At 35.8% G+C, this 27133-nt stretch overlaps 1 protein-coding gene across 2 annotated transcripts in view; it reads right to left on the minus strand.

Moving 5' to 3' along the window:
• Window positions 1-27133, minus strand: part of LOC122789943 (arf-GAP with Rho-GAP domain, ANK repeat and PH domain-containing protein 1-like) — a 1460469-nt gene that overhangs the window by 831916 nt on the left and 601420 nt on the right. For both annotated transcript variants that reach the window (XM_044057421.1, XM_044057422.1), the window contains one exon: window positions 19417-19540. In XM_044057421.1, the coding sequence (XP_043913356.1) occupies window positions 19417-19540 (124 nt within the window). The remainder of the gene's footprint in view (window positions 1-19416; window positions 19541-27133) is intronic.

Below are 27133 nucleotides of genomic sequence, written 5' to 3' on the forward strand. Positions count from 1 at the left end.
GTCTCACTTCCTCTGTTGCTTTGTTTTCCAGACAGCCTAACCTTTCTTCATCTAGGTAATCTTTTATTCTGATCTGTTGCATTAAGGATCTTAAATTATCTGTAGTTTTTCTTGTTTATTTTATTTATTTATTTATTTACATTTGTTGACCGGGAGTGTCCAACTGGACGTAGGTCCATTTTCAGCGGAGGTCCGGGGAGAAAAGCTCCACAGTTAAAATAAACAGACAGTAGTTACATTGGATTACATAGTGATTAACAATTTAACATAGCAATTAATTACAAACATATTTACAGATGAAGAACATAGTACATCAGTAGACAACTAGAATCTTTATCTGCGAAGTACATAACAAACATTAACAAATGTTACAATAAGAAGTTCCTGCTGTATAATAAGTAGTAGGCTTATGAGCATCTGAGCATGCTATAATCAAGGTAGTTAGTGGGGTGGAAAGAAAGGTAGTGGTTGGATGGGGTGGGTGATATTAGAGTGGGAGTTGCAAGGGCATAGCCAGCATGTTTTTAGGTGCACTTTTAGTAAAGTTTTGAAGTGGGTGCATGATGGTATGGAGGTAATTGTGGGTGGGAGGGAGTTCCATAATTTGGCTATGGCGCAAGAGAATAGTGCTTCACCAGCAGAGTTATTGGCTTTAGTGATCTGCAAGTGATTTTTGTTGCTGGATCTTAGTGGTCTGGTGGTGCGATAGGGTTGGAGTAGATTCTGGAGGGATGGGACATTTAGTGGATGGTTTACTAGTTTGTAGGCGAGTGATAGTTGATACCATTGAAGGAGGTGAGGGAGTTCAAGCCAGCCCAATTCAGCAAGTGAGAGACAGTGGTGACTACGGTAGGATGCCCCTGTGGAGAATTTAGCAATTTTGTTGTAGCAGGTCTCTAGCTTGTTTAGATCGCATTGCCTTAGGTTGGTATATATTGGAGAGGCATAAAGTAGGGTGGAGATAAGGTGGGAATTTGCTATTGAAATCTTTGCTGCTTTGGTGAGAAGTTGCTTATTTCTGTATAACACTCTTAGTTTTTTGTGGACTTTTTTTATGGTCATGGATATGTGAATGTCAAATTTTAGTTTATTGTCTATTTCCACTCCTAGCAATTTGGTGTGTTCAGTTGGGTAAATAGTGGTGTTGTCTTTTGCTGTGATGTTAAAGTGAGAGTTGTTTTGAGTATGTTTGGTGGGTTGGAAGATGAGTAGTTTAGTTTTGTTTGGGTTGAGTATTAATTGGGCATCAGATAACCAAGTTTCAACAGAGGAAAAGGCTTCCTTTGTGACTTTTTGCAGTTTGAGTAGGGACTGGGATGAGCAGATGATGGCTGAGTCATCTGCATATTGTATGAGTGTGCCATGTTTGGTGGCAGAGACTAGATTATTGGTGAAAACAGAGAAGAGTAGGGGTCCAAGGATGGATCCTTGGGGAACCCCTATGGAGACAGGTAGTTGGGGAGATGTCATTCTGCCATACAACAGATTGCTGACAGTCAGACAGGTAACTCTGAAACCAGTTGGTGACTGATTGATAGAAGGATAGGTTATTGAGGACAGAGATGAGTTGCTTGTGTGGGACCATGTCAAATGCTTTAGATAGGTCTAGGAAAGTAGCAGAGAAGAGATAGCCATTGTTTTTATACTGAAGGATAGTGTTAGTAAAGGAGAGTAAGGCAGTGGTGGTGCTATGGTTTGGTCAGAAACCATCTGAGTATTGGAAAGGAGGTTGCTAGTAAGGAGGTAGTCTGAGACCTGAGAGTGTATGCATCCCTCTAGTATTTTGGAGAGTGGAGAGAGAATAGCTATGGGCAGTAATTGGTTAGTTCTGTGGAGGGGCTGCCTTTGTGGAGGGGAATTATATGTGATACTTTCCACAGTGTGGGAACATAACTTTCTGACAGAGATTGGTTAATCAAGATGGATATTGGGTAGGCCAGAGCATCAGCTGTGATTTGTAGGTATTCACTTGGGAGGTTGTCTGCTGCTAATTTGGTGGGCTTAAGTTTAGTTAAGAGTTTTTTTATGTTGGAGGTAGGTACAGGAGCAAACGAGAAGGCAGTGGGGAGATTACTAGTTGAAGGTGTGGGTTGGAGGGGAGGGGGGTTGTGTTGTTTAGCTAGTGATAGTATGGTTTGTGTGAAGTGTGTGTTGAATGAGGTAGTAATATTTTTGGAGGAGTGAGGGATGTTAGGAGGTGGGGTACTGACTTTACCTGGGTGAAGGATGGAGTTTATGGAGGACCAGAATTGTTTGGGGCTGTGTTGGGAGGAGTCTAGGGCAGAATGGTAGTATTGGAATTTGTCCTGTTTTATTAGTTTTTTAACTCTATTGCGTAATTCTAGGAATTTATGTCTAGTTGAGGGGGTTTTGGTTTTGCGCCAGTGCTCCCAGGCTTTATCCCTGTATTTCATTTCTGACTTAGTGGTTTTCTGTAGCTATGGGGAGGGTTGTGCTTTTGTTCTGGAAAGTCTCATGGGGGGGCATGGTAATTAAGGATGCTCAGGAAGGTAGTATTAAAAAATTCAACTGCGTCATCAAGACTGAGGTACTTTAGGGGATGCCAGTTACATTCTTTGAGGGATGAGATGAATGTGAGTGGGTTAAAGTTTAGTTTTTTAAGTATTTGATGGTAGATGACAGGTTTAGCTTGGTACAGGTATTTTTTGAGTAGGAAGGTTGGGGAGTGATCACTGAGGCTATCTGATAAGCAGCCTGTTATATATGACTGGGGGCTCTTACTGACTAGTATCCAATCCAGGGTAGTGGGCTTGCTGGAGTTTTTATTTATCCTGGTTGGCGACTGGACTAGTTGGGTGAAGCCATGAATGTTTATATGATGGGTTGGATTGTTGCCAGAACAGGATTGCCAGTCAATATTGAAATCGCCTAAAATGATAGTTTCAGCTGAGAAGGTTTTCTAGTGGAGGGTGCAAGTGCTTTTATTTTCTCTAATTTCTCTGTTACTCCTGCTACCTATCGTCTGTGTGAAAGTCTGTGTGTGTGTGTGTGTGTGTGTGTGTGTGTGTGTGTGTGTGTGTGTGTGTGTGTGTGTGTGTGTGTGTGTATGTGTAATAATAACAATACTTAATCTTATCCTTATCTTCAACAGTTCAGTTTATTAATTCTGCCTCTTGTTTGGCCTATCAGTTTTTTTTCTTTTTGTGAACCACTTCATCTTTCTATCTCTCGGGGGACACTGTCACCCTGACCCCAGCTTAGCACTATGGTAGGAATGATTTAATGACCTGAGGATTCCACACTGCCTTTTATGTGGTTGTGGTTACAGTGTGTATGCCTGGGGTGGGCACATTTTTATCATTTTTCCTAGGACCTTTGCACCCAGTCATCTTTTTTATTTGTTGACCTACCTTTCTCCGGGATATATAAAATGTAGTCTATATAACAATGTAATTTTGGTGATATTTTGTAAAAAACAGGATCCACCATGTGAAGTTACTTACCAAGACATGAGGCTGAATTCAGTTCCGGAAATACTAGTCTCTTTTTCTTGCTGATTCCATCTCTCAGTTTCGCCTGTATGCAAACTATATCTCTATAGTGCATTTTCCATGTTTTATTACATATTTCAGACTAATGTTCTGCAATTCTTACCTTAAATAATTTACTGACTTATCATGTTTAAAAAGTCATAGTTAGCAAATGTCTCATTGTAAAAGCTTAGACAGATTATTTAGGGAAACTCTTGTTAATTTTTAAATACTTTAATTAATATATTTTATTCACATAAAACATTCTTCTGCCAACATCAGTTTCTCATGTTCTTTAATTTACAGGACCACATCACACCATATTTATGCTCTGTGTGAATGAACAAGGAATTCTGGTAACCTTTTCCAGTTCTGGTCATCAAAACTGACTTAAATGTTTATGACAATGAAGGTTACAGTTTAAAAAGACATTTGATAATAGTAACACAAAGGTTTAGCAAATAAATGATATGCCTTATAGTGGATCCTAGAATGATAGGATAGGTAGAATATAGGCTAGGCAATATGACACAAAGGCTAATAGTAAATAGTGCACAGCTAGAAGAAAAAAATGTCTACCAGTGGGGTACCACAATGGTCCTTAATGGGGTCTGTCCTTTTCAGTGACATACAACTGTCACGTTGCTGGTATAGGGGCAATGGACTGGCCTACACTGATTAGTGAGTGGTTTCATCAAGTGCAGTATGGAGCCAGAAGGACAGCTAGGGAATGCAGGATCAGACATCATGCTGTGGTGGAGGGTGAAAGTTGGTCTAGTTCCAGTTCACCGGGAGCAAAAAAGAGTTGTTAGCTTTTTCTGTTTACATCTGTTGAGAACTCATCTAGAATAGTTTGTGTAACCCTGGTGATCTTGTCCTTGTAAAGACATGCACAGAACAAAAGCATCAAGGCATCAAAACTGGGCACACAATCTGTATCAGAAGAGCCATAAAAGAATACATGGGAGTAATGCCATTGGTTGATGTGAGTTTTGGTTAGCCTCTGTTATGTCAGCATAGTTTGTTCGACAAAAACAGATGGCCAAGGGTTATGCAAATCTGACAATTCCTGAGGTTGCAGAATATACCCTTTCCTTGGGACTGTGTGATTTCAGAGTTAGTATGTGTAATTAGCAGGCAATTTGCATGATCCAAGGTTAATCCTCGCAGCATGCACAGAAGCATGTTGGTGTTTGCTGCTGCTGGCATTTAGTCAATTCATCCCAGATCACACTAGCTCCATCTCTCTTTCATTCTCTTTCTGAATATATATATATATATATATATATATATATATATATATATATATATATATATATATATATATTGTCATTCATATTTCTGATGATACAAATGAGAAACAAGCAAATGACTGACAAAAACTGAAGAACATCACAAATGAGTGACTGCACATTTGTAGGAATCAAATGTGGTTGAATTCAAGCTTTATAGAGTGTAGTTATGTAGGAGATGTGCAGGAAAATGAATGTTTGCCAGAAAAGGTGATAGCTGTGGAAATGTGCAAGATTATATTAAAGTGGGTAATGTGTATGTGTGAGTGTTCATGAATTAGCATTAGTTAATGGGATGCATTTAGCTTTGTGCTTGTTTGGTGTTGTAGTTGTCCTGTGTCCTGTTTTGATAAGTGCTACTGTCAGAGAAAGGGTTTTTAGTAACATAATGTGTAGGGTTAAGGTTAGGTTAGGCACACGAGTAAGGTGGTGCTGGTGGGTGATACCTCCCTGCCCACCTTACATATGTATGGTAATCCCAACCCTAACTCTATCCCTATTCCTGCCCCTAATCCTAGGAATTACATTACTGAAAACCCTTTCTCTAACAGTGCTACTATTCAGACAATGCTTTTTCCAGGCTTTGTAGTTGTCATAGACCTTGTCAATGTTTTCTGATTTACTCATTTTGTGTATCACAATTTTGTGTTGTCACTCAGCTGTTGTCACTCATTTGTGTTGTTGATTAGTGATGATATAAGCATTTACATACATCTATATTCACACACACACACACACACACACACACACACACACACACACACACACACACACACACATATATATTATATGTGGGTTCTACAAAATTGTTTGATCGTGGCTAAGATCAACCTCTGTATTTCTTACCTACTATGGTCGATGATGTAGATGGTCAATAGCTGTATGTTAAAGGATAACGCCTGAGGAAGGTGAATAAGCCCCTTCCCTGAGGACTTTGTGGTTAGTATATATAATTAACAGACAGTGTGGGGGATGTAGAGGGGGGCTTTGGGGGATTCTATGACTGCGCCTATTTTACAATCATCTGCAAACTTGGTCAGCCAGATGTCTTTGACATTGGTCTTAAGTAGATGCTAAAAAGGACTGGCCTCGGCACTGAGTCCTGGGAGACTCTGATAATGATAGGCCTTTTTGTGGAGGTAGACTCCCCAATACTGACTTCTTGTGACATATCTGTGAGCCAGCTGGTTGTCCAGTGGGTGATACATGGGCTTATACCTAATTATATATGCTTGTCTACAATGCCTGAATTGGGTATTCTGCTGAAGGCTTTAGCCAAGGAGAGGTAGGCATTATACACTAGACTGCCACATCCATTGCTTTGTGATCTATTTGAAGAAGTCCACCAGGATGAGTAATCATGACCTGCCCTTGATGAAACCAAACCGCTTTGGATTCAATGTATATAGGTTTTCCAGTGTTTTTATTTATCATGTCAATTATTATTTTTGCCATAGCCTTATATATAAGACTTGCCAGCCTTGGTAGTTTCCGGGGTCCATGCATGGCCAGGCCTTGCACAGAGTAATAAGAAATGCAGTTCTCCATTCCCTTGGAATAGAGCCTGTTGGAGGATGTGACTGAATAGTGCTTCTTAGTGGCCCCAACAAGTCATGTGTACTGCTGTTAAGAAGGCATCCTTGAATTTTATCAGGTCCCACTGCTGTAGTATTTTTGGTGTTGGAGAGTGCATTGAGGACCCGTTCCCTAGCTGTAGTAGGGGGAGCTATGGTTCAGGGTATTTCTTGAGAGGTGCCTAAGGAGAAAGTAGAGTAAAATTTATCAATCAGTAGATTTGTTATATCCTCTGGCTTGGTATAGGTGTCTCCATTTACAGTTAGTTCAGAACATTCTTGTGTATGGTATTTGAGACTGCAGACTTATCTGAAGAATGTCTTGTGATTGTCTTTAGCTTGGGGAGCTACTTTTATCTCAAATTAAGGTTTGGTGGACATAATTATTTTCCCAAGTTAAAATGAAACAAGTAACACCCAATGGAACAAAAGCCTTGCTACTGAGGAAATAGTAACAAAATAATCCAACCAAGTTGTAGTAGCATAGGTAACCATGAATAATAGGAATGCCAGACTAACCATGAAACATAGGAATGCCAGACTAACCATGAAACATAGGAATGCCAGACTAACTATGAAACATAGGAATGCCAGACCTACCATGAAACATAGGAATGCCAGACTAACCATGAAACAGGAATGCCAGACTGGGTGGTGGGTATATAAGGAAGTGTATAATGTAGAGTTTTTATGGTCTGATGAAGCGATTGTGAAAGCGCTTACTTCTGTGCACAAATAAAGGACTGTGTTTTAATATTTTTTATGTGAGTCTGGCATTCCTATGCTTCATGGTTGCCTATGCTACTACAACTTGGTTGGTTTATTTAGTTTCCCAAGTTGTTTATTTATGTCAGTAATGTGCTCTTACCTTATTGAGCATTGCATTTCCTATTTTTGGCCATGATTTTTGTACTTTTGTTATATACCTGTTGATGGTGGAAGATGCTGGGATTCCACCAGGGTGGCTTGCATTTTGAGTTTGTCCTATGCTTATTTTGTGTAGTTGCTACTGACTGTGTACATCTGTATACATGATTGTATAAGATTTTTGTGAAAGACTCTGCATTTGCAGTGGTGTTCCCTAGGTTGGTGGGGGCTTGACATATTATCAGGGTGTGACTTCAAAGTAGGAAGTTTGCCTTGCAATAATTCCTAAAATTTCTAGGGTTATCTGATGTCCCAAGTTTTATATTTATTTTGAAGAAGACAGCTGTATGATTCAACCTGGTCAGTGAGGACATTACACTTGGGGTGGGGGTGCAAAATTCACCCATGTTGGTTACAAATACGTCAAGGATACTGATGCCCCTAGTGGGCATATGGACAAACTGGTCGAGGGTATTCATGTTGACAAAGTCCGGAAATCTTTGTACCTGCAAGTTTGAGGTTATCTATGATTCCCAGTTTATAGTGAGATAATTGAAGTCAGCCATGGATATGGTTCTGGGTTATAAAGTGACTCAGATTCATTTAAGTGGTATGGGTTTCTTGGGCCATAGAAGGGGATCTGCAGCTTGTAAAGATATTGTATGGGACTTAGTTTATGGTGAGTTGTACTTGGCAGAGCTCAAATGCATCATACTTCTTGATCAGCCTTGAGGTGCGATTATTTTAATGTAGAGACACCTTCACCTTTTGTCCCTTTCTGTACAACAGCTAGTCTAAATATGTGGAAAATATTAGATCCCTGCACTGCCAGGGTGCTCTCCATGGATTTAAACTATGTCTCAGTGGCTACACAAACATCCACATTTTCCAGGGTTAGGAGAACTTGCAGAGACAGGAATTTTTGTTTAGACTTGGCATATATACATATATATTCAATGAAAATGTAAAATTAAGTATATAGGAAGTATTTGATGGTGTCATTTCTTATCAGATAAATTATTAGGGTAGTGAGTCGAGCAGAGTGTGTGTGAATTGTGGTGGTCAGCATCATGTTGTACCCCCAGATTTGTAGATTATTGTATTTTCTCTCAAGCACTAATTCACTTTGTGTGGTGTGTTTTGCGCGACCATGGCATTAGTATATATATATATATAAGTAAGAGGGGTGCAAGGGGCTTGCTCTCCTGCAAAAGCATTTTTATTGTGCATTTGTTATGAAGAAGCCTTTTTATCAAATGAGTTTTCATTCAAATGGGTTGGACCATTTGGGTTTTAATCAAATGAACATTTAAACAAATTATTTAGATCCATCCATATGGATGTACTTTAGAAGCTCAAAATTTCAAAACATCGAACTTCAAATGGCCAAGACCATAAGATCGAAGTTTTGAAGATTCGAAAACCTATTAAAAAAATAGAAACAATACTTTTTTTTACCACTTTAAGGGGGAAAAAAAGTTGATACACAGGCAATATTTTTTTCACAGAAATGATGGGAGATGATTGGAATAGACAGTGGTGTTAAAACCAGAAAAGAAATTCCTGAATGCATGAGACAGATTTGGCAGTTTTAAGATGTTAAGTAAAAATCTACAGCGTATTCAATGGTTCTGGAAATGGGCAGATTAGATGAGTCATATCATATTTAGCTGCCATCAAATCCTATGTATTTACACTTGATTTAGCTGCTGTGAAAATTTCTTTCAGGAGGGCGGAGCCTAGATGGCTAACTGAGAGCAGTGAATTTTGAGAGCTCCATAAACTAGTATAATAATATAGGAACATTTTATTATTTTCAAGTTTATAAAGTCAGAAATCTATAGATAAACTACTAAACTACATAAATATCAATTTTGGTGGAGATGTACAAAAATTTTCCTGTCAAGTAACTTGGAGATATATTGAGTCACTGAATGTGAACAACTCAAGGAATTCTCATCCAGATGCTGCTTTGAAAAAAGAACTGCAATTGATGACATCTACCTTACAGGAACTATCTTTGAAGATGGATGGCTTTAAAAATGACTTAGAAAAGCTCAAATTAAATTCTCAAAAACAGACTTATACTCTTAAGGAACTATTACAGCAACACCATACAAAAAAACTTCTCTAAATGACATTGAAGGGAGACTCAAACAGGAAGAATTCCAAAAAAGAATTTCTGCTTAAACAGAATACATGGCTGCTTAACAAAATAGATGACTTAGAAAACAGGGAAAGGAGAAACAACATAAGGATCTTTGGTCTGCCTGAAAACACTGAAGGAGAAGACATTATTTCATTTTTACAACCTGGATTCATGAATATTTAGACTCGAAAGAGGGAGTTTCATTTGGAAATGAAAGGGTGCATAGAGAACTGAGGAAACCTGCTTCTAACTCAACAAATACTCAACCTAGATCCATAGTTATACAATTTCTTTCATTTCTGGACAAGGAACTAATATTAAAATCTGCTTGGAGAAAATCATCCTTAAAAAACAATCGAAGCCTGATAAGGTTTGACAATGATTATTCTTCCAGAATACTAGAACAAAGGAAAAAAGTCTGACCAATAATAAAACTGTTGAAACAAAACAACATTAAAGCACAGCTGGCCTTTCCAGCCAAGATAAAAATATTTTTTGCCAATGAGAGGACAACCTTTAATGACTTAGAAGAAGCTACTATATTCATCAAAAACAACAACATAGTGTCTATTCCAGAAGAAATGGAATGGATGGCCCCTACTCTTAAAAGAATAAAAGAAACAAATCCTTGGACTGATGCTAGAAAGAAGAAACAAAAAACTGATTCCAAGATAGCTGTCCCAAAAAAATAACTCTTACAACTACATCTCTCAAAGTATCAACTGATATGGTACATCACTTGTCATCTGTTTTTATTTTAAAAAAGGAGGGTTTCTTAAACAACTGAGAAACAGTAATGATTTATTCAGAATGTTCAGAGACTCCAATAATTCTTCACAAACAAAGGTAGGTCAAGATGGGTTATTATTTACATTTTATATATAAGTCAAACAAAGCAACATATAATACAAACATAGAAGCTTCTATTCCCCTATGTGAACTCAACAAATACTTATCTTGTTCATTTTTCACTGATTTTACTTATAATAATTTAAGTAATTAACTAATTCAACAAGGTACCATTCATCAAAGTTCAGACAAAAATGTAACAAATTAGCATCATATATAATAGCAGCAACAGTAGATTGTCTTGAAAAAAATGCTGTCATGGACACTAATGCCTTCTTCAGTTTAAGTATGATTTAGAAATGTCATTTATATCCTGGCTGAATAATAGTAGTATGCTCATAGTACAAATGTTATCATTATTCTGTCTAAATATAGTAAATATCAATTATGGCAGGTATCACACCTATGAGTGCTGTTTGATCAATCCTGATATGGTGTGCGTGGATGCAGCTGTGTCTGGCAGCTGTTGTATGTTGCTGTTTTAATCTCCGGGAAGTTGTGGGTTGCGGCTTGTGATCGAGGTTTACTGATACTTGTGTATTAGGAAGCTATATTTGGTGTTTTAGCCTGGATCCAGGGGAACGGAGTGGATAAAACTGTGATTTGGGATATTTTGAAAGAGAAGAGTTTGTTTATACATCTGCTGAGTGTGAGGTGGAAAGGCTGGAAGAATGTGTTATCGCTTGTTGGGAGTTTTTTTTTTTATCTATTTGCTCTCTGTTCTTTTCCTGGCTGCTGCCTCGCTAAAAGGGAGGGAATTTAGGCTTGAAGCTGCAGTGAAGTGAAGTTTTGCTTCAGGTGCATTGCGAGCCTCTGGTATGCACTACACAGGCACACTAACAGAAACAGATGCTACCAAGTTGCTATGGTAATGGAGACAGAGTGACAATAATGCTTAATGGCTCTTAGAAACCTCAGAGATGATTCTCGGCAATGACGTTTTTGGTTTAAAAATGTATATATATATATATATATATATATATATATATATATATATATAATAAAAGGGCTGTTTTAAACCACATGTACAAATATTGATGGTCTCCCAACACTTTGTTTAGCTCATTAAGTTGATTCTTGATAAAAAAAAAAAAAATAATAATAATAATAATAAGCACAGTTTTATATTTAAAATGCATTTTGGTCCAAACACATTAAGGACTTGCATAAGAGTGGAAGTCTGAGTTATTGTGAAAGACTAAAAGCACTTGGCCTTGTGCAGTACCCTTTGCAGTGGTCTGGGAGGTGAGCTTGCTCGGACGTGTTGGGCATATGGGGATAGCTGATTCTAGGGGTGTTTGGGGTTGCCAGGAAGTGCTAGAGAGTCATCAGATTTCCTTCGTGGAAATATCTGTGGGAATGGAAGGTGTGTTGAGTAGTTCACTGGCAGAGTGGATATTGCATGGAATAGGCTGGTAAAACTGAACAGGAGAAATATTGGTTTGGGTATTTTAAGAACAGCCTGGAAACACACCACATGAACTATTGAATGGTATTCTGGCAAAACTGGATGGGCATTGTTGCCCATGTTTGAAGTACTGATATGTGTCTATGTAAGGATGGAAATATACTTATAACAAATAAGAAACCAGAAGGGTCTCATAATTTAATGTCTATGGACTGTATAAACATGCCTGGAAGGAGCTAATAATAACAATAAGTACTACAGCTAGTAGTCTCTCAAATAACTAAGCAACAGCCAAAAAAAAACCAAACAAAAAAAACACATACAATAGTTATGTAATGTATGATTTTAGTAAATCTAGACAAAAAATATATACTCGTCATATAAGATGAAGCAGTCAGCTGAATTTAGATATTAAAGACAGGATTTAATAACATGGGCTTGTGTATAATAACACTACTGTCTTAACTTGTCATAAATGACACACCACATTGAACATCAAGGGGAAGCATGATGACTTTCTTATACAAGTATGCATAAAAAGTCATGTCATTGCTTAAACTTGAATTGTAGTTTTTGTAACCCATCCTGACCATATATAATACTTAAGAGGTTACCAAGGTAACTAATGTTTTATACATGACATCAAACTGACAAGGGAAACAATAGAAGCCTGAACTAGAAATGTCATAGAATGTAACAATCACATACTGAACAAATAGTATTAAACTAACAATAATCACTCAGTTTAACCTTTGCTGATTATATAAAATAGAATGTTGCCATTTAAATCTAAAAATGTTCAGTATATGCCATAAAATGTCAATTTATGAATATGGAAAGGGAACTTGTAATCATTAATCACAATAAGTGAATTTGTTGTTTTTAACCTATAATATCACTCATTTTATACTCAGAAATGACAGATATGAAAATCCTTATGTATAGGAAATGAGGGAAGAGAGATGCGCTGATAATTAAAATGCACTAACTTTCATCAATGTCCACATAAAACAAACTTGGTGCTTTAAGTAAGTTAGCAGCAAACAAAGTGATTACTTAAATGCTGGCAAACAATGAAATATAACTTTGAATATATCCAGTAAAATACACTGTATTATAAACATTAGGTATACATATTATTACCATCTAGATTATATTAAGTAATAAGTTTTGAAAGACTTCATCAATAAGAGTAAATATGTTAAATAACTGTGTGCTATAATCTTTTACTGAGGTTTTCTATATGATACATCCTACTTTACTATGACTGAATTGCTTGTCATCTATCTTTCATGTATATTAATTGCTTATACAATAAGTAGACATGTACATTGTATTAGCATTCTGTCTAATATACAATAGTACTATATCTGTTCAAAAATAATATAAATACTGTTTATTCCTATTACAAATATTCTCCATGTGATAATTCAATTTATGGAATTCAGATGTCACGGTATGAGTAATAATCTGATGGACTTAGGTTTAGCCATCAGATTAGTAATGATTTTCATTCCATGGCTATTGCAGATCTTAGTTTTGCTAACATTTATTAATCTAAATTTATTTCACAAAAACATTTTTAGTATGTCTGACCAAAACATTACTTTATTGGTAAACACTCAAAGTATAAAACTAATAATTTCCTTTAAAAGCTCAAACATATACTTTATAGTTATCAGATGAAAATGTTTAATAGTTACAATAAAACAAAAAATACATAGTCTAAATAACCTAAGATGGATTTAACTTTATCTTTAAATACCAATGGCTTAAACAATCCTAGCAAGAGATCAAATCTACTGAAATATTTAAAACTGAACAAAGCACAAATTGTCTTCCTTCAAGAAACTGATTTCAAAACAAATGACAATTACAAATGGAATCCTAAGGAATATATTATATTGGCACAATCCTCTTATAAGACAAAGACAAAAGGGGTAACAATTTTATGGAAAACAAATGTGATTAACCCAGAAATCATTTATACGTATGAAGATAAAGAAGGCCTTATGGCATTAGTAATAGTTAAATATGATAACAGAATGTGAACCCTAGCCACTCTATACTGGTTCCCAGGCATTGGAACAGGAACTGTTAAAAACACTTTGATTTCATTTCCAATATTTATAAAGGCAACTTAATATTAGGAGGAGATTTTAACTGTATATTTGATATTTCTGAAACTACAAATAAAAGACAACTGTGATTATCTGCTGTACCAAAAGCTTTAAACAAGTGGGTAGAATCAATCACCACCAGAAAAAACGACTCCAATGCAGGAATCCACCAAAAATGAAAAATGGTATGTCGACCACAGTACAGATGTAAACGGCAATGAGACACCAACCAGAAACTCGTAGCAGATGTAAGTAAAAACCAAAAACTTGTTGCAAAATATGAATAAAAATGACAATTTATTCCACCAAAAAGCACATCGACTAAGCGCTTTCACCAGGTACACTGGCTTCATCAGAGTCTTAATTAACACACCCAGCTTGCTTCAAATAAATACTGTTGAATCTTCATACAATTAATCAATTAATCAAATATTTGATACCAATTAAACCTGCCATCCTAAAAATTTCAATAACATTGTTCAAAAGTGTTTATAAATAATATGAGATAAAATGTGTGAACACATCATATGATATGACTTGTATCTTACCTAAATAAAATAAAATATACCTAACCAAAATTGTCATTAACAATGCTGTAATAATAATAACAATAACAAATTAATTCACTAGTAATATTTCCTAACAATTGAAAATACTGTATAACTTAAAATGTACCATGACATCTAACAACATTTCTCAACATAAATAATAATAATAATAATGAATATGAATGATTGATTGACAAATATTGCCAGTTCATATGATTTCAAATCAAACTGGCCCTATATTTCAACAAAGGTTTCAAGGAAATACTCTCATTGATCCCAGGTAATTTAGTGGCGTTCAATCTAATCTGCCATTCCATTTCACGCAATGCTATATAATTATTAATATCACCTTGATAATCCGATTTAACCCTATCCACTATAAAAAATAAAAACTTTTTAAACTCATGACATCCCTGGGAATGTGCATTATGTTCATCCCTTCTTCTGATAGAACCACAATGTTCTCGGATTCTTTCTTTCAAGCTTCTCGTAGTCATGCCGACATAAAATGCGTCACATGATATACAAGTAGCTATATAAACACAATTTTTGGTTTGACAATTACACAATCCAGGGCAAGCAATGGTGCGCCCAAAACCAGTAATGGTGAGATAAGCCCCTACAGCTATATACCTACACCATTTACAACACCCACATTTGTTCATAAAAGAACGTCTAAAACCATTCCCATTCCTTTCCAAAATATCCTTCAAGTTGGAACCCCTACTATAAACAACAGTGGGACTGTCACCCAAAATATCTCTCATATCTCTACTCAAAAAGTGTTCCCAAAGACTCCTCAAACTTGAACATATGTCAAGTGAGATGTCATTGTATTTCAAAATAAATTTTGGACCACACCCAACCATGTTGTCCTCTGTCGAAACATCCATCGTGTTCATATAACTTGGCTGAAAAACCCTTGTTTTCAAAATTGGGATGTATTTGCTATTCCTCTTTTTATAGACCTCACGTTTGATTTTAATTAACAAAGTCAATGGATAACCCCTTTCCAGGAATAAACCAATGAGTATGTGGGTAGAATCATTTCATCTTGTAGATACTTTCAAATTTAAAGAAGATAAATCTTTTTTTCCCATCAAGATCACAGATTTGGTACCCAATCTAGAATAGATAAAATATTTGCTGCCCATGACTTACACTCTAAAATCATAAATTTCTCAATCACTCCCTGCCATTTTCAGACCACAATTCATTGAAGCTAAAACTTCAAAATGGGTACAAACCATTAATCTTTAACTCCAGAATTCCAGCATATATAACTAAAATTAAAAAGTTCAACCCCTGGTTATTATCTGAATTACAATTCTTCTTAGATATTAATTATACCACAGAGATAAATAAAATAATGATATGGGACTCATTAAGAGCTTAAATATATGGTAAAACTCTAACTTGGTATAAAAAAAAATCAGAGATGGGATTCTGAATTATGAGATCTACAATCCAAACTTTTTTCAGTAAAAGCTGAAAAAATCAAAATCATTTGGAGATGAAAATAAAGTAGAAGTATTAAACAATAAATACAATGAAATTCTAGCACATAAAACTAGTTTAGCTTTAGAAAAACTAAAAATTAATACCTTGGCCACATCTCCCAAATATCTACATAATGTATCCACAAGAATCAAAATACAATCAAAAGCTAATAATATTAAAAGTATCTTCCATGAAAAGAAAGGGAAAATATCTCGGATATAGGTGACATTCTTGATGCCTATAGAAATTGCTATATCGAACATTTCCAAAAAGAAAATATACATATTGATCAATTAAATCTAGATGAAAAATGTTCTAATATAAAAAATACCAGAAAAATTAAAACTAGATCTGCAAGCACCCATATCCTACAAAGAAATTACAAATACAATAAAAGAGGGTAAAAATAATAAAGCACCAGGTATAGATGGCATAATTATGGAAATATATAAACATTTTCCTTCAAAGATACTATCCCTCTTCCATAAAACTCTATTAGAAATTCAGTCACAAGCTTTAATACCACCCTCTTGGAGATATTCCTTAATCACATCGATCCTAAATGAAAACAAATCCCCAAACCTCTGTATCTCATATAGACCTATAGCATTATTAAATAATGACTATAAGATATTTATGACAATATTAACTAACAGAATGAAAATACCACTATCCAAAACAATAACTAATGATCAAACACACACATGACAATAATAAAAGGATAATTTCTCTTATAGATTATGTTAACAAAGAAAATAAAGAAGCACTCATAACTGGCTTTGATTCCTGAAATTGGGACTATTTATTCAAAATCCTAATGCTATTTGAATTTCCTGCATCCTTGGTTCATCTCCTAAAGAATATATATATATATATATATATATATATATATATATATATATATACACACATACACACACACAAAAATAATTTAGCATATGTCAAGTTAGGTTCTTTTACCTCTGAATCTATACATATAACAAAAGACACTAAACAAAGATGTCCCATGTCACCGATTCTGTTTGCTCTGGATATTAAAATATTGGCAGATTCGATTCATAACAATATAAAAATCAAAGGAACAGATGTTTATGAACAATACAATTCTAAAGTAATGCTATTTGCTGATGACATATTACTAACATTATCTAATCGAAAAGAGACATTTGAAGAATTAGATATATTAATTGACAAATTTCACATGATTTCAGGACTCCATTTCAATAAATCAAAATAAAAATTTTTATTTTTAAATAAAAAAAGAACTGCAGACTAAGGGGGATCACATCATAGGGAAACAATAATCTACCTTAAAATGTCTAGGAATTGAGTTATGCAAGGATAATAATGAATTAGTCTCAAAAACTACAATAATATCATCAATACACTTAAAATCTATGTGGAAAAATGGAACAAAATAATATTACCATTTGAAGATAGACTACAGCTAATAAAAATGATTATACTGCCCAAGATCCTATACATAGCCTTGGCAATACAACTGTTACCAGAAAGGAATATACTTAAAGAAGTAAATTCATGCCTAATAAATTTTTTATTGTTTCTCAAAAGAAACAGAATAGCTTTAATGCATCATATCAGACCATGGAAACAGGGAGGATTAAACTTTCCTGATATAGAAACATATATAAAAGCATCAATATCTAAAACAATCTCAAACTGGATAAGTCCAAATTACACTGTAAATTGGAAAGAATTACTAACTGTAATATCAATAAATGAATTTGATTTGCAGAAACAATTTCAAATAACAGATATAAACAATTTGCCATGGCATATATTATGTATTAGTATGCAATATAACATAACTAAACTCACTAAAACTCGTATGATTAATTATTACACTGACTCATTTAGGAAAATTATTAATGCAATTATAGATTTAAAATCTGGTTTGGTCTTTTAACACCATTTATAGTCACAAAGAACTTTCCACATAAAATATATAGAGATATTATTAATTCCTGGGAACAGAAAGGATTTGTTTGTTGGCTCCAATGTATCAAAGCACTAAAAGTTTTAGATATGCAAGTAATAAAAACAACATACAAAATTCCACAACTGGACTGGCTAACTTTACAGTGTATTCTGTCATATTCGCAAGATTTAAATTGAATAATTAACAATTCTTCATTTAAAGAAATACCTAAATTTATGAATTACATATATGAAATCATATGTAATGACTTTGATATGGGAAACAGTATTTCAAAATTTTACAAAATATTGATACACTATAAAAACAACACCCAAAACCTCATATTGGAAATATATAAAAAGGACACTCAATACAGTTAACTGAAGATATTAAAACAAATATCTTATTATCGATAAAATATGCATCCTTTACATAATACTAGAAAGTTTTTAATTGGAAATGCTTGTACAGAGCATTCTTAACCCCAGACAAAATCAATAAAATTAGTTCTTCCATAAAAGGAATATGTTGGAGATGTGAGCAAGTACACAATGGAGATTGGAACCATATTTTCTTTGATTGTGTTAAAAGTAAGCCATTTTGGAATGGCATTAATAACTTTCTACAAGCTTTATTTAATGAATCATTTTATTTAACTAAACCTCTTGTATTATTACATGTGAACAAAGGTCCTCATTTGAATAGGTCAAACATGTATCTAGTATGGACTGTACTTGCAATTTCAAGGAAGTGTATAACAAGAAGATGGAATACAAACACAATACCAACTTTGGAAGACTTCTGCAGCCTACTAAATACCACAGTATTATTGGAAATTAAAATTAAAGAACTAAGAATTTATTCAAAGCCATTTATCAACACCCCTTGGGGAAAAGTCTTATCGTTGATTGACACAATACAATAATTGATCAGACACTCTGATAATGGATTGGACATACTTATAAAGTAACTGTATACATTACGATATGTTATAGTGTCAGGGTAATGTAAATAGTGTACATAGTTATTTAAGATGTTATGTATAAGTACTATGGAATTCATTCAAATGTATTTGAAAAATAAAAAAAAATTTTTGAGAAAAAAAAATATTTCAGGATAAAAAGTAATACAATGCAACTGTGTCCTCTGTGGTGATACAGCTTAAAAAGCTGAGTAAAGGTAATTTTTGGAACCGTGTTTAGAGCACACTGCTCATTACTAAATAGCACCAAAGTGTTATGCTCAAAAGATTGTACATAACGGATTGTGCCACATGGGTCTATTGAAATTCATTAAAACAAAGTATGAAAAAAGAAAAACAATAAAAACAGTATATTATTTTAATAATGTATACATGACAATAACAAATGACTTTGCAATGCATTATGCAACAAATTGTACCTGCAAGGGCTAATTAACTACAATATTAGCACAACCCTAGTCATATTTTGCTACCTAAATCATACTGAGTAATGGTAATAAAATGTAGTTGGGAAGACACAGGAACTAGTGTACACCCCATCAGAAGACACAGGATCCAGTGTACACCCCACCATCTTGCAGTCAATTCTGCTGCTACCAGATCTTAAGCAATGCCTGTAGAAAGGACTCGAGAATAACCTGATTTACTTTGTGTCAGCAAAGAAGTAGGAAAGAAAAGTCAGAAAACATCTACTTACTCGAGCTGGGGGCTCTAAAAGTGATACTCCTCTTCGTAGTCCTGATTGTGAACTTATTTTCCCCCTGTTCCTGTCGAGTTGAAATGATAAAGGGAACCAGCACGAGCAGCTCTGTGAATTTATCCTGAAAGCAGAAACACACCTAACATCACTTTTTTTTACCGTTTCACACCCTGTCTGGACGTTCAGTATCATTGGTGAAAACTACAAAACTACAATTCATCTTTCATATTTCTATTACTTTCCTATTCAAGACAATAGAATAATGACAAATCCAACATAATCAGTAAGAAGTAAAAAAATAGCATATGCAATAAATAACTATTAATAATAATAATAATAATAATAATAATAATAACAATAATAATAAATAATAATAATACATTTACTGCAATCTGAAACTTTACCATTTTATTTATTTATTGTATAGTAATAAAGAAACATGGTATTGTATACCTATATTACCAGAAATTCAAGTGACAAAATTTCTGAGTCTTACAGCTATGCTGCCTGCAGCTTTCTTTTTCTGATTTCGTTGATTTGGTCACCTTTTCCAAACTATTCTGACAGAAGGGTCCAGATAAATGGTGATCCAGAATGCTCCATGATGGTCAAGTTAAAAAAAAAAACCATGAGAACTTTGCCCTGAGCAGGGACAATGAGACTCATCACTTCTCTAAGACAGACCCATGAGTTCTGTTCAGTTTCAAGTTCGAGTACCTGGTGGCTGAAAATCCTACTTAGGCAAGTATGACTCACCTTAAAATCTTCATGGAGCTGCTGCATGAGCATCCCCAACCATAAGGTGAAGGGGTGGGTCAAGTGTTAAGATGGACTAAACCTTGACAATGGAAACTGTCACCTGGAACTTGAAATATCACCTCACTGTGGAGGAAAGAGATGGAGATCAAAATGTAAAAACTAAATTTAGTTGGTCTTACCTCCTCACACACAGTGCTGGTTTGAGAATCAGAATTTTGAACATACCTTTTAACGTGTGAGCTCAAGAAATCTGGACAAAACCAAAAATAATGGAAGGGGGCACAAAGACCCCAAATCAGGGTCAGATTATATATAGTGCTCTTACAAACTTAGAAAATTGCCAGAATAATGTGTTTTGTATTAGCATGAATTTTCTGAAGGATATGAAGTCCAAAATGCAAATGTCTGTTATTATTTACTTACTTCAGTCCTAAATGGATTTGCCAGAAAATCACAAATTTTATGAGGAACAGACCAAAACTATGATACAGAAATCTGTACATGGTATAAAACTGGACTGGTGAGAGGTATACTTTCTCTCCTACTTGCTAGGAAAGGCCCTGGCAGGTGCAGGCATTCTCACAAGCTGCTGGCTGGTATGTTTAGTTATTCTTTATGCTAGCAAAGGAAAGGGTTGTATAACTACAGATAGGAAAAATCTGTTTGAGCATATGCATCTTGTCTGGAAGTTTGGCATAGAATATTAAAGCTAAGAGGTACTAAAGAGGCTGTAGTCCAGGATCTGATTTCCTCAGTCTCTTTTACCTATTGTGTGACTAAGTCACTTAGACAGCACTCTTAAGTTCTCCAATCAAAACAGGCCTCAGTCCATCTGGGCAGCCTAGTTAGCAAAATATGTAAGTAAAAAAGTAGTAATAGCTACTTATAGTTTTCAGCCTTTTTGAGGTCATGGTTGCAATGCTCAGTAGGGTACCATATACAGATTATGATATTCTCCTTGGAGATTTCAGCAGTTAGTTTAGGAATGACACACATAGTTGAAGGGATGCGACTGGTAGAAATAACTTGCTTGATCTGAATGAACCTGCAATGTGAATTGTTTTTGGATTTCACTGTGTTCGTAAAAAACATGATATTCCACCACAGAAATGTCTGTAAGCGTACTAGGTACCATAACAACCTTGGTCAAAGGAAAGTAATTGAATGTTTAATCATCCTATCAAATTTGGTGCTGGATGTTGTAGACATTCTGGTCAAATGTATGAGTGCTTATGTCGTAAGTGATGGTTTAATAAAAAGGACAGGAACTGAATACTTTATGTAATGTTGCATAGGTCATATGATATATTGCAATATATGTGAAGTATAAAAATGATAATTAGTTAATACGGTTTGATTACTTTTGTATAAATGTAAATTTGCCTATGTCACAAGTGATAATTCAATAAAAGTGTTTAAAAAATGCTGGGGAGTCAGCTGATTATTGTTTAGTGGTGAGTTGGGTCAGATGGCTAGGGCTTCAGCTGGGCAGGCCAAGAAAATGCAAACATGTATATGATGTCCTGGGAATGCATGGCCAATGCCTTTGTCCAGAATGAGTTAAATGTCTACCTCCAGAAAAGGTTGCCTCATATACCTGGAGAGGCTGGGGATGAGGAGTCTGTATGGACCCTGTTCAGCACCTCAGTAGTTAAAGTGGTAGCAGGAGAATTTAACCAAAACATAGTCAATACTTGTTATGGTAACAAATTCAGAAACTGCTGGTAGACACCAGTGGTGAACAAATTTGACAGATTACAGAAAAAGACACTCTGTGCATTACTGGGAGGAAGTCTCTGCATTTGGGTATAAACAAACTAGGAAGGCAACAGCTACTGCAGTTGCAAAACCTGAAGGCCTAGGTGTGGGTGGAGTTTAGTGAGGTTCCACAAGCCATTTGGCTTGGCTTTTAGTGTACCTTTGTTTAATAGGTGATACGTTTGGCTGCCTTCATTGTTAGATGCTCTGCTACCTGTGTTGTTTTAATATTGTATTTGAGGCTCAATTTATCATTTGGATTCAGAATTTTGGTCTTTTGATCTTGACACTTAGCAATGATATCAACTACATATCCAACTCCCACAGCATTGCTATGCTAGAAAGTGTTTTTTTCCCCTGGTATAGTAACAGCAGTATTTTTTTCTTTGTCTCCACTCTCCCCTTCAATACATAATTTTAACTTTGCCATTTCACAGCAGTGTAGTAACACTACCAATCACAGAATTTCCATTAACTATTAACTTCATTACTGCAGTTGCTCTTAAAGGTGCTTTCCTGTTGGATGGACCACTGGACTTGGAACTTTTTTTGTTTTGTTTGTGAAATATAATTTGGGTCTCCACCCAGAATTTGGTGTACAGTCAGCAGTGATTGTCTGATTCCATGATTTTTAGAGCAGATGGATAAGCTGGGTCATTCAATCCACTTGCTTTGCAGGAGTCCCAGATACTTTTAAATGCTTATTTGGACTGTTGGAATCTGCAGGATTACTAGATTGCTGCGTGATGTTTAATTTGCTGAACAATGCCGGCTGGGGTGTCCACTGCTATGAACCGTGAATTGATACATAGCTTACTTTGTGAATTTGCCTGTGTCACAGGATGAAATTCCTGTTGTTGGGTTAAGTTCATTTTTTGCTGTGTCTGGTATGGCAGTCCACCTTGGAGATATCTGGTTTTGTGGGTGTCTATGGATTTGTTTTGGCTTCAGAGGTATTGTTGGTTAGTTAACTGTGGCTTTTTTTGGGTTTCATGCAGGAGTTCATTTTGGATTTGTTTGGTGCTGGGGATGTCTTGAGTGTTTTAAACTTATCTGGCAATGGATTGTAGATATTTTTTGCTTTGAAGTGTTCCTTCAAACTGATGTTTTGCTTGATTTGAATTATGAAGGACTTTGCCTGGCTTTTCCCATAGCTCACAACTGCTGACATTCTACAATTTCTCTTAGTCAGCACCACTTGCTGGTTTGCACTAGTGGTCATTTTTATGTTGTTTTATTAATGTTTTTATTTTTTTACTTACTAATACATTAATCTAGTTTATTTTATTTGTAGCTGCATTTGTGTGTATTATTTGTTAATTTATTTTATTTAATTAATGCATTTCTTTAGAGTGTGTGTGTGTGTGTGTGTGTGTGTGTGTGTGTGTGTGTGTGTGTGTGTGTGTGTGTGTGTGTGTGCAATGTTCTAATAGTTGCTTACTTCCTTTTGAGCTGCTTGTATTAAGCTTCTAAGACAGAGATTGCCTTAGCTAGAGCCAGGAGTACCTGTTTCCCTTAAGTCTCTTGCTCTCCCCTTGATACCAACCAGTACTATTGTTGCTTTTATAAGCACTGAGCTCATATTTGAAAATGTTGGCATTTGGGTACATGGTGGATTTGGATTTATGTCTATTTATCTGCTGAGGGCTTTCTACCATGTGTTAAAATAAGGTAAAGACAGTTGCAATATGGCCTCATGCTATGTACCTGTGGATCATTCTTATCATCTAGGAAAAGCAAGTGTGACCTGTTCTCCTGTAATTCCATCCAGGGAGCTATAGTCTAATGCCCGGTCTATCAAGAACAAGTATGGCACTAAGTCAGACTTCTTCTGTGATAGTAACCTGGCATTCATCATGAAAACCTGGTTTAATTCCAGTTATAGACATATTCTTGCAGTTACTTGCCCCCTGATCAAAGGTTTCTCTATTACAGTGCCTTAGGAAGGACCATTCTGGGGATGGGGTTGCCATCTTCCATTTTTTACAACAGAGATGAATCAAATTCAGGCTGGAGCTGCCATCTCCTTTGGATATGTCATGGGTATAGGAACAAACTGCCGGTAACTCCCCATCTACCTGTCACTCTGTAGTGTAGACATGTTCCTTCAGGAGTTCATGGACTTCCTTATCTCCACTGTGCTGTTGTCACCCAGATGGTTAATTTTGGATGAATTCAACATTCGGGTCAATGAACAGTCTGTTGCTCCTAGAAAATAATTAATATGAATTATGAAGCTGTGACGTCCCTCCTCTGTGCCAGTAATCAAGGAGGCTCAATCCTCACACCACTGACACCGGTGAAGGACATTCACTTGGAACAAAAATAGATACACACAGTATTTTCAGATACAGCTCTCTACACCTAGCACAATTTTCCTTAAGAGCACACAGGGAGCACACTCAGTCCTGGGGCTGGGTTTCCCTCTCTCTATCCAGGCCCCAAATAAGACTCCCCACTGACACAGCTGTAGAGTTGAGTCCTCAGCTAAGTGTTCCATGACAAGTCCTCCATCACCCTCTCTGTGAAACCAGTGCTCTGTGTCCCTGCTCCAAATAGTTGACACACATACTCTGAGATTTGATTTTCACAGACAGACAGACACACACACACACACACACACACACACACACACACACACACACACACACACACACACACACACACACACACACACACACACACACACACACACACACACACACACACACACACACCTGGGAAAGGCTGGCACAGATTTACCAGTTATGCCCTCTTTGCCCAGACTATAAGGTAGATGCTACCACCAGAACCCTCCAAAGGCAGCTACTCTAAGACTCTTACCATGGTACCCAATTATACTGAGTAAAATTAATACTAATACAAATGGTAGTGTTTGACCAATTCAGAAAGGCTTTTAGGAGTGACCATAGTGTCATGAAATAAATATAAGTACTATCAAATGTTAAAATATTCTCTAAAAGACCAGCCACAATGAAAAGTTTAAATATATTTAATAATAAAAAGAACATGAAAATACTGAATATATATTTATAACAAACACCAGAGTTTCAATCACAGAAAATATTAGAAATAACACGGATGGAAAGGTTCACACAGATACAAAAAAAACCCAATACTTAACTAATGTCACTATATTTTCCTGACTGATCTAAAGAATTACCTTGCCCTAGTTTACTTACTAGAGCAAGGCAAGATAATGTAGGTGAGTGGTCCTTCTTTGTCAGGTTTCAAAAAAAGACTGGTGAAAGCTAAGTGACATCTCTCACTAATAATCATTTCAGTGCTGGCTACAGAATGGCATCACATCTGGCCATCTGACTCTGGTTCCCACACTACCCCCTTTACTAGAAACTGAACCAGAATCTAATACATATGTGTCATAATACACACACCTACAACTTTGCTAAGATGTATTATACATCTGGAAGCTATAAAACTATTTCAAAAACTTCCACCATTCCAGGGTAGCAATTAGTTCATCCCTAAGGACAATACAGTAGGATTCCTAGTCCTGGTGTTCACAGACATTTTGTCTCTGGCTGCAATCAGAATAGTAAGATACAGTCTTTATGGCCTAAACCAGGCAATTTAATTTCAGACTAGTTTTCAAAGTTATCTGGACTGAGATTAACCTATTTTCTTCAAATATCCACTGTTACAATATATTCATTTCAACAGTCACAGTACAGTCTGACATACAGGTGTATTTCTTTTCTGTCCAGCAGGACCCACTGTTGGTGCATTTTTAACACATGCACCTGTACAAATCAATTTGATATACAAATGGCATATAATTCTTTACAAAATTCAAGCTAGCTATGCTAGCATATGTTACACCCCCTGCCCTACTTCTCCTGGCATAGCTGGCAATACCTGACTTCATCACAGAAGGGATTTAGCTTTGCTCAGGTTGTTAACTGCAACTGCAATAAAAACTCTAACAAACATACTACTCTTGACTGGATATTAGTCAATAAAGACCCTCACTCATACTTAGCTGGCTGTCTATCAGATGGCCTCAGTGACCACACTCCAACATTCCTTCTGAGACACCACTTAAATTGTGCTAAACCCATCATCTATAGGCAATTCCGAAATAGGGTAAACTTTAACCCTCTTTCCTTTATCTCATCCCTTCAAAAATGTGATTGGACATCACTAAAGTACCTCAATCTGGATGAAGCCATCCACTTCTTCAATACCACTTTCCTAAACATCCTAAACACACATGCCCCCATAAGAAATGCCAGAGTGAAAACACAGTACTCTCCTTGGCTACAAAAAAGCACTAGGGCACTAATGAAATTCAGAGATAAGGCCTGGAAGGACTGGCACTTAACAAATCCCCCCTCCTCTAGGCAGTCTTAGAGTTGCACAATAAGATCAAAAAGCAAATAGAAGATAAAACACAATATTATCAGTCTGCCATAAACTCCTCCTATCACAACCCTAAGCAGTTCTGGTCCACAATAAACTCCATTCTCCACCCAGGTAAAGTAGGCACTCCCCCAACTACCATTCCCCCTTCCTCCAACAGTATTGCTGACTCATTCAATAAACACTTTACTGAAACCACAATCCAAAAGAGTTCCAGACCAGTAACCACAGCAAGTCAGGAAGCAATGAATAAAGTCACAGCACAATTCCACAGAAAAAAACATTTATTCACCACAAACAATCCGTTAAGCGCTTTCGTTTAAGTGTATACTGAACTTCATCAGAACAATTATGTCAATCTCAACTTAGTAATTATTCAATTTCAAAAAAAATCACATGACCAGCAAAGACTGAACACTTAAAGACACAGAGATTTAAAATTCATTATGATATTTAGATGTGTGTGTGTGTTGAGGGGGGGTCACTTGGGTTAGAATCATGTAATTTTTTGAAATTGTATAATTGCTAAGTTGAGATTGACTTAATTGTTCTCATGAAGTTCGATATACACTTGAACGAAAGTGTTTAATGAATTTTTTGTGGTGAATAAATGTATTTTCTGTGGAATTGTGCTGTGACTTCATTCATTGCTTCCTGACTTGCTGTGGTCACTTTACTGAAACCATTCTGTCTTTGAATAAACAATACAACCCTCTATACTCCCTCCCTACATCAAAATCAAATACTCTGTCCACAGTCTTTTATTTTTTATCAGTACATACTTCCTATATAAAAAAAAAACTTCTATTGAAATTTA

The sequence above is a fragment of the Protopterus annectens genome, chromosome 15.part0 (genome assembly GCF_019279795.1).
Source record: "Protopterus annectens isolate FY-2018-M chromosome 15.part0, PAN1.0, whole genome shotgun sequence".
NCBI classification, from domain to species: Eukaryota; Metazoa; Chordata; order Ceratodontiformes; family Protopteridae; genus Protopterus; species Protopterus annectens.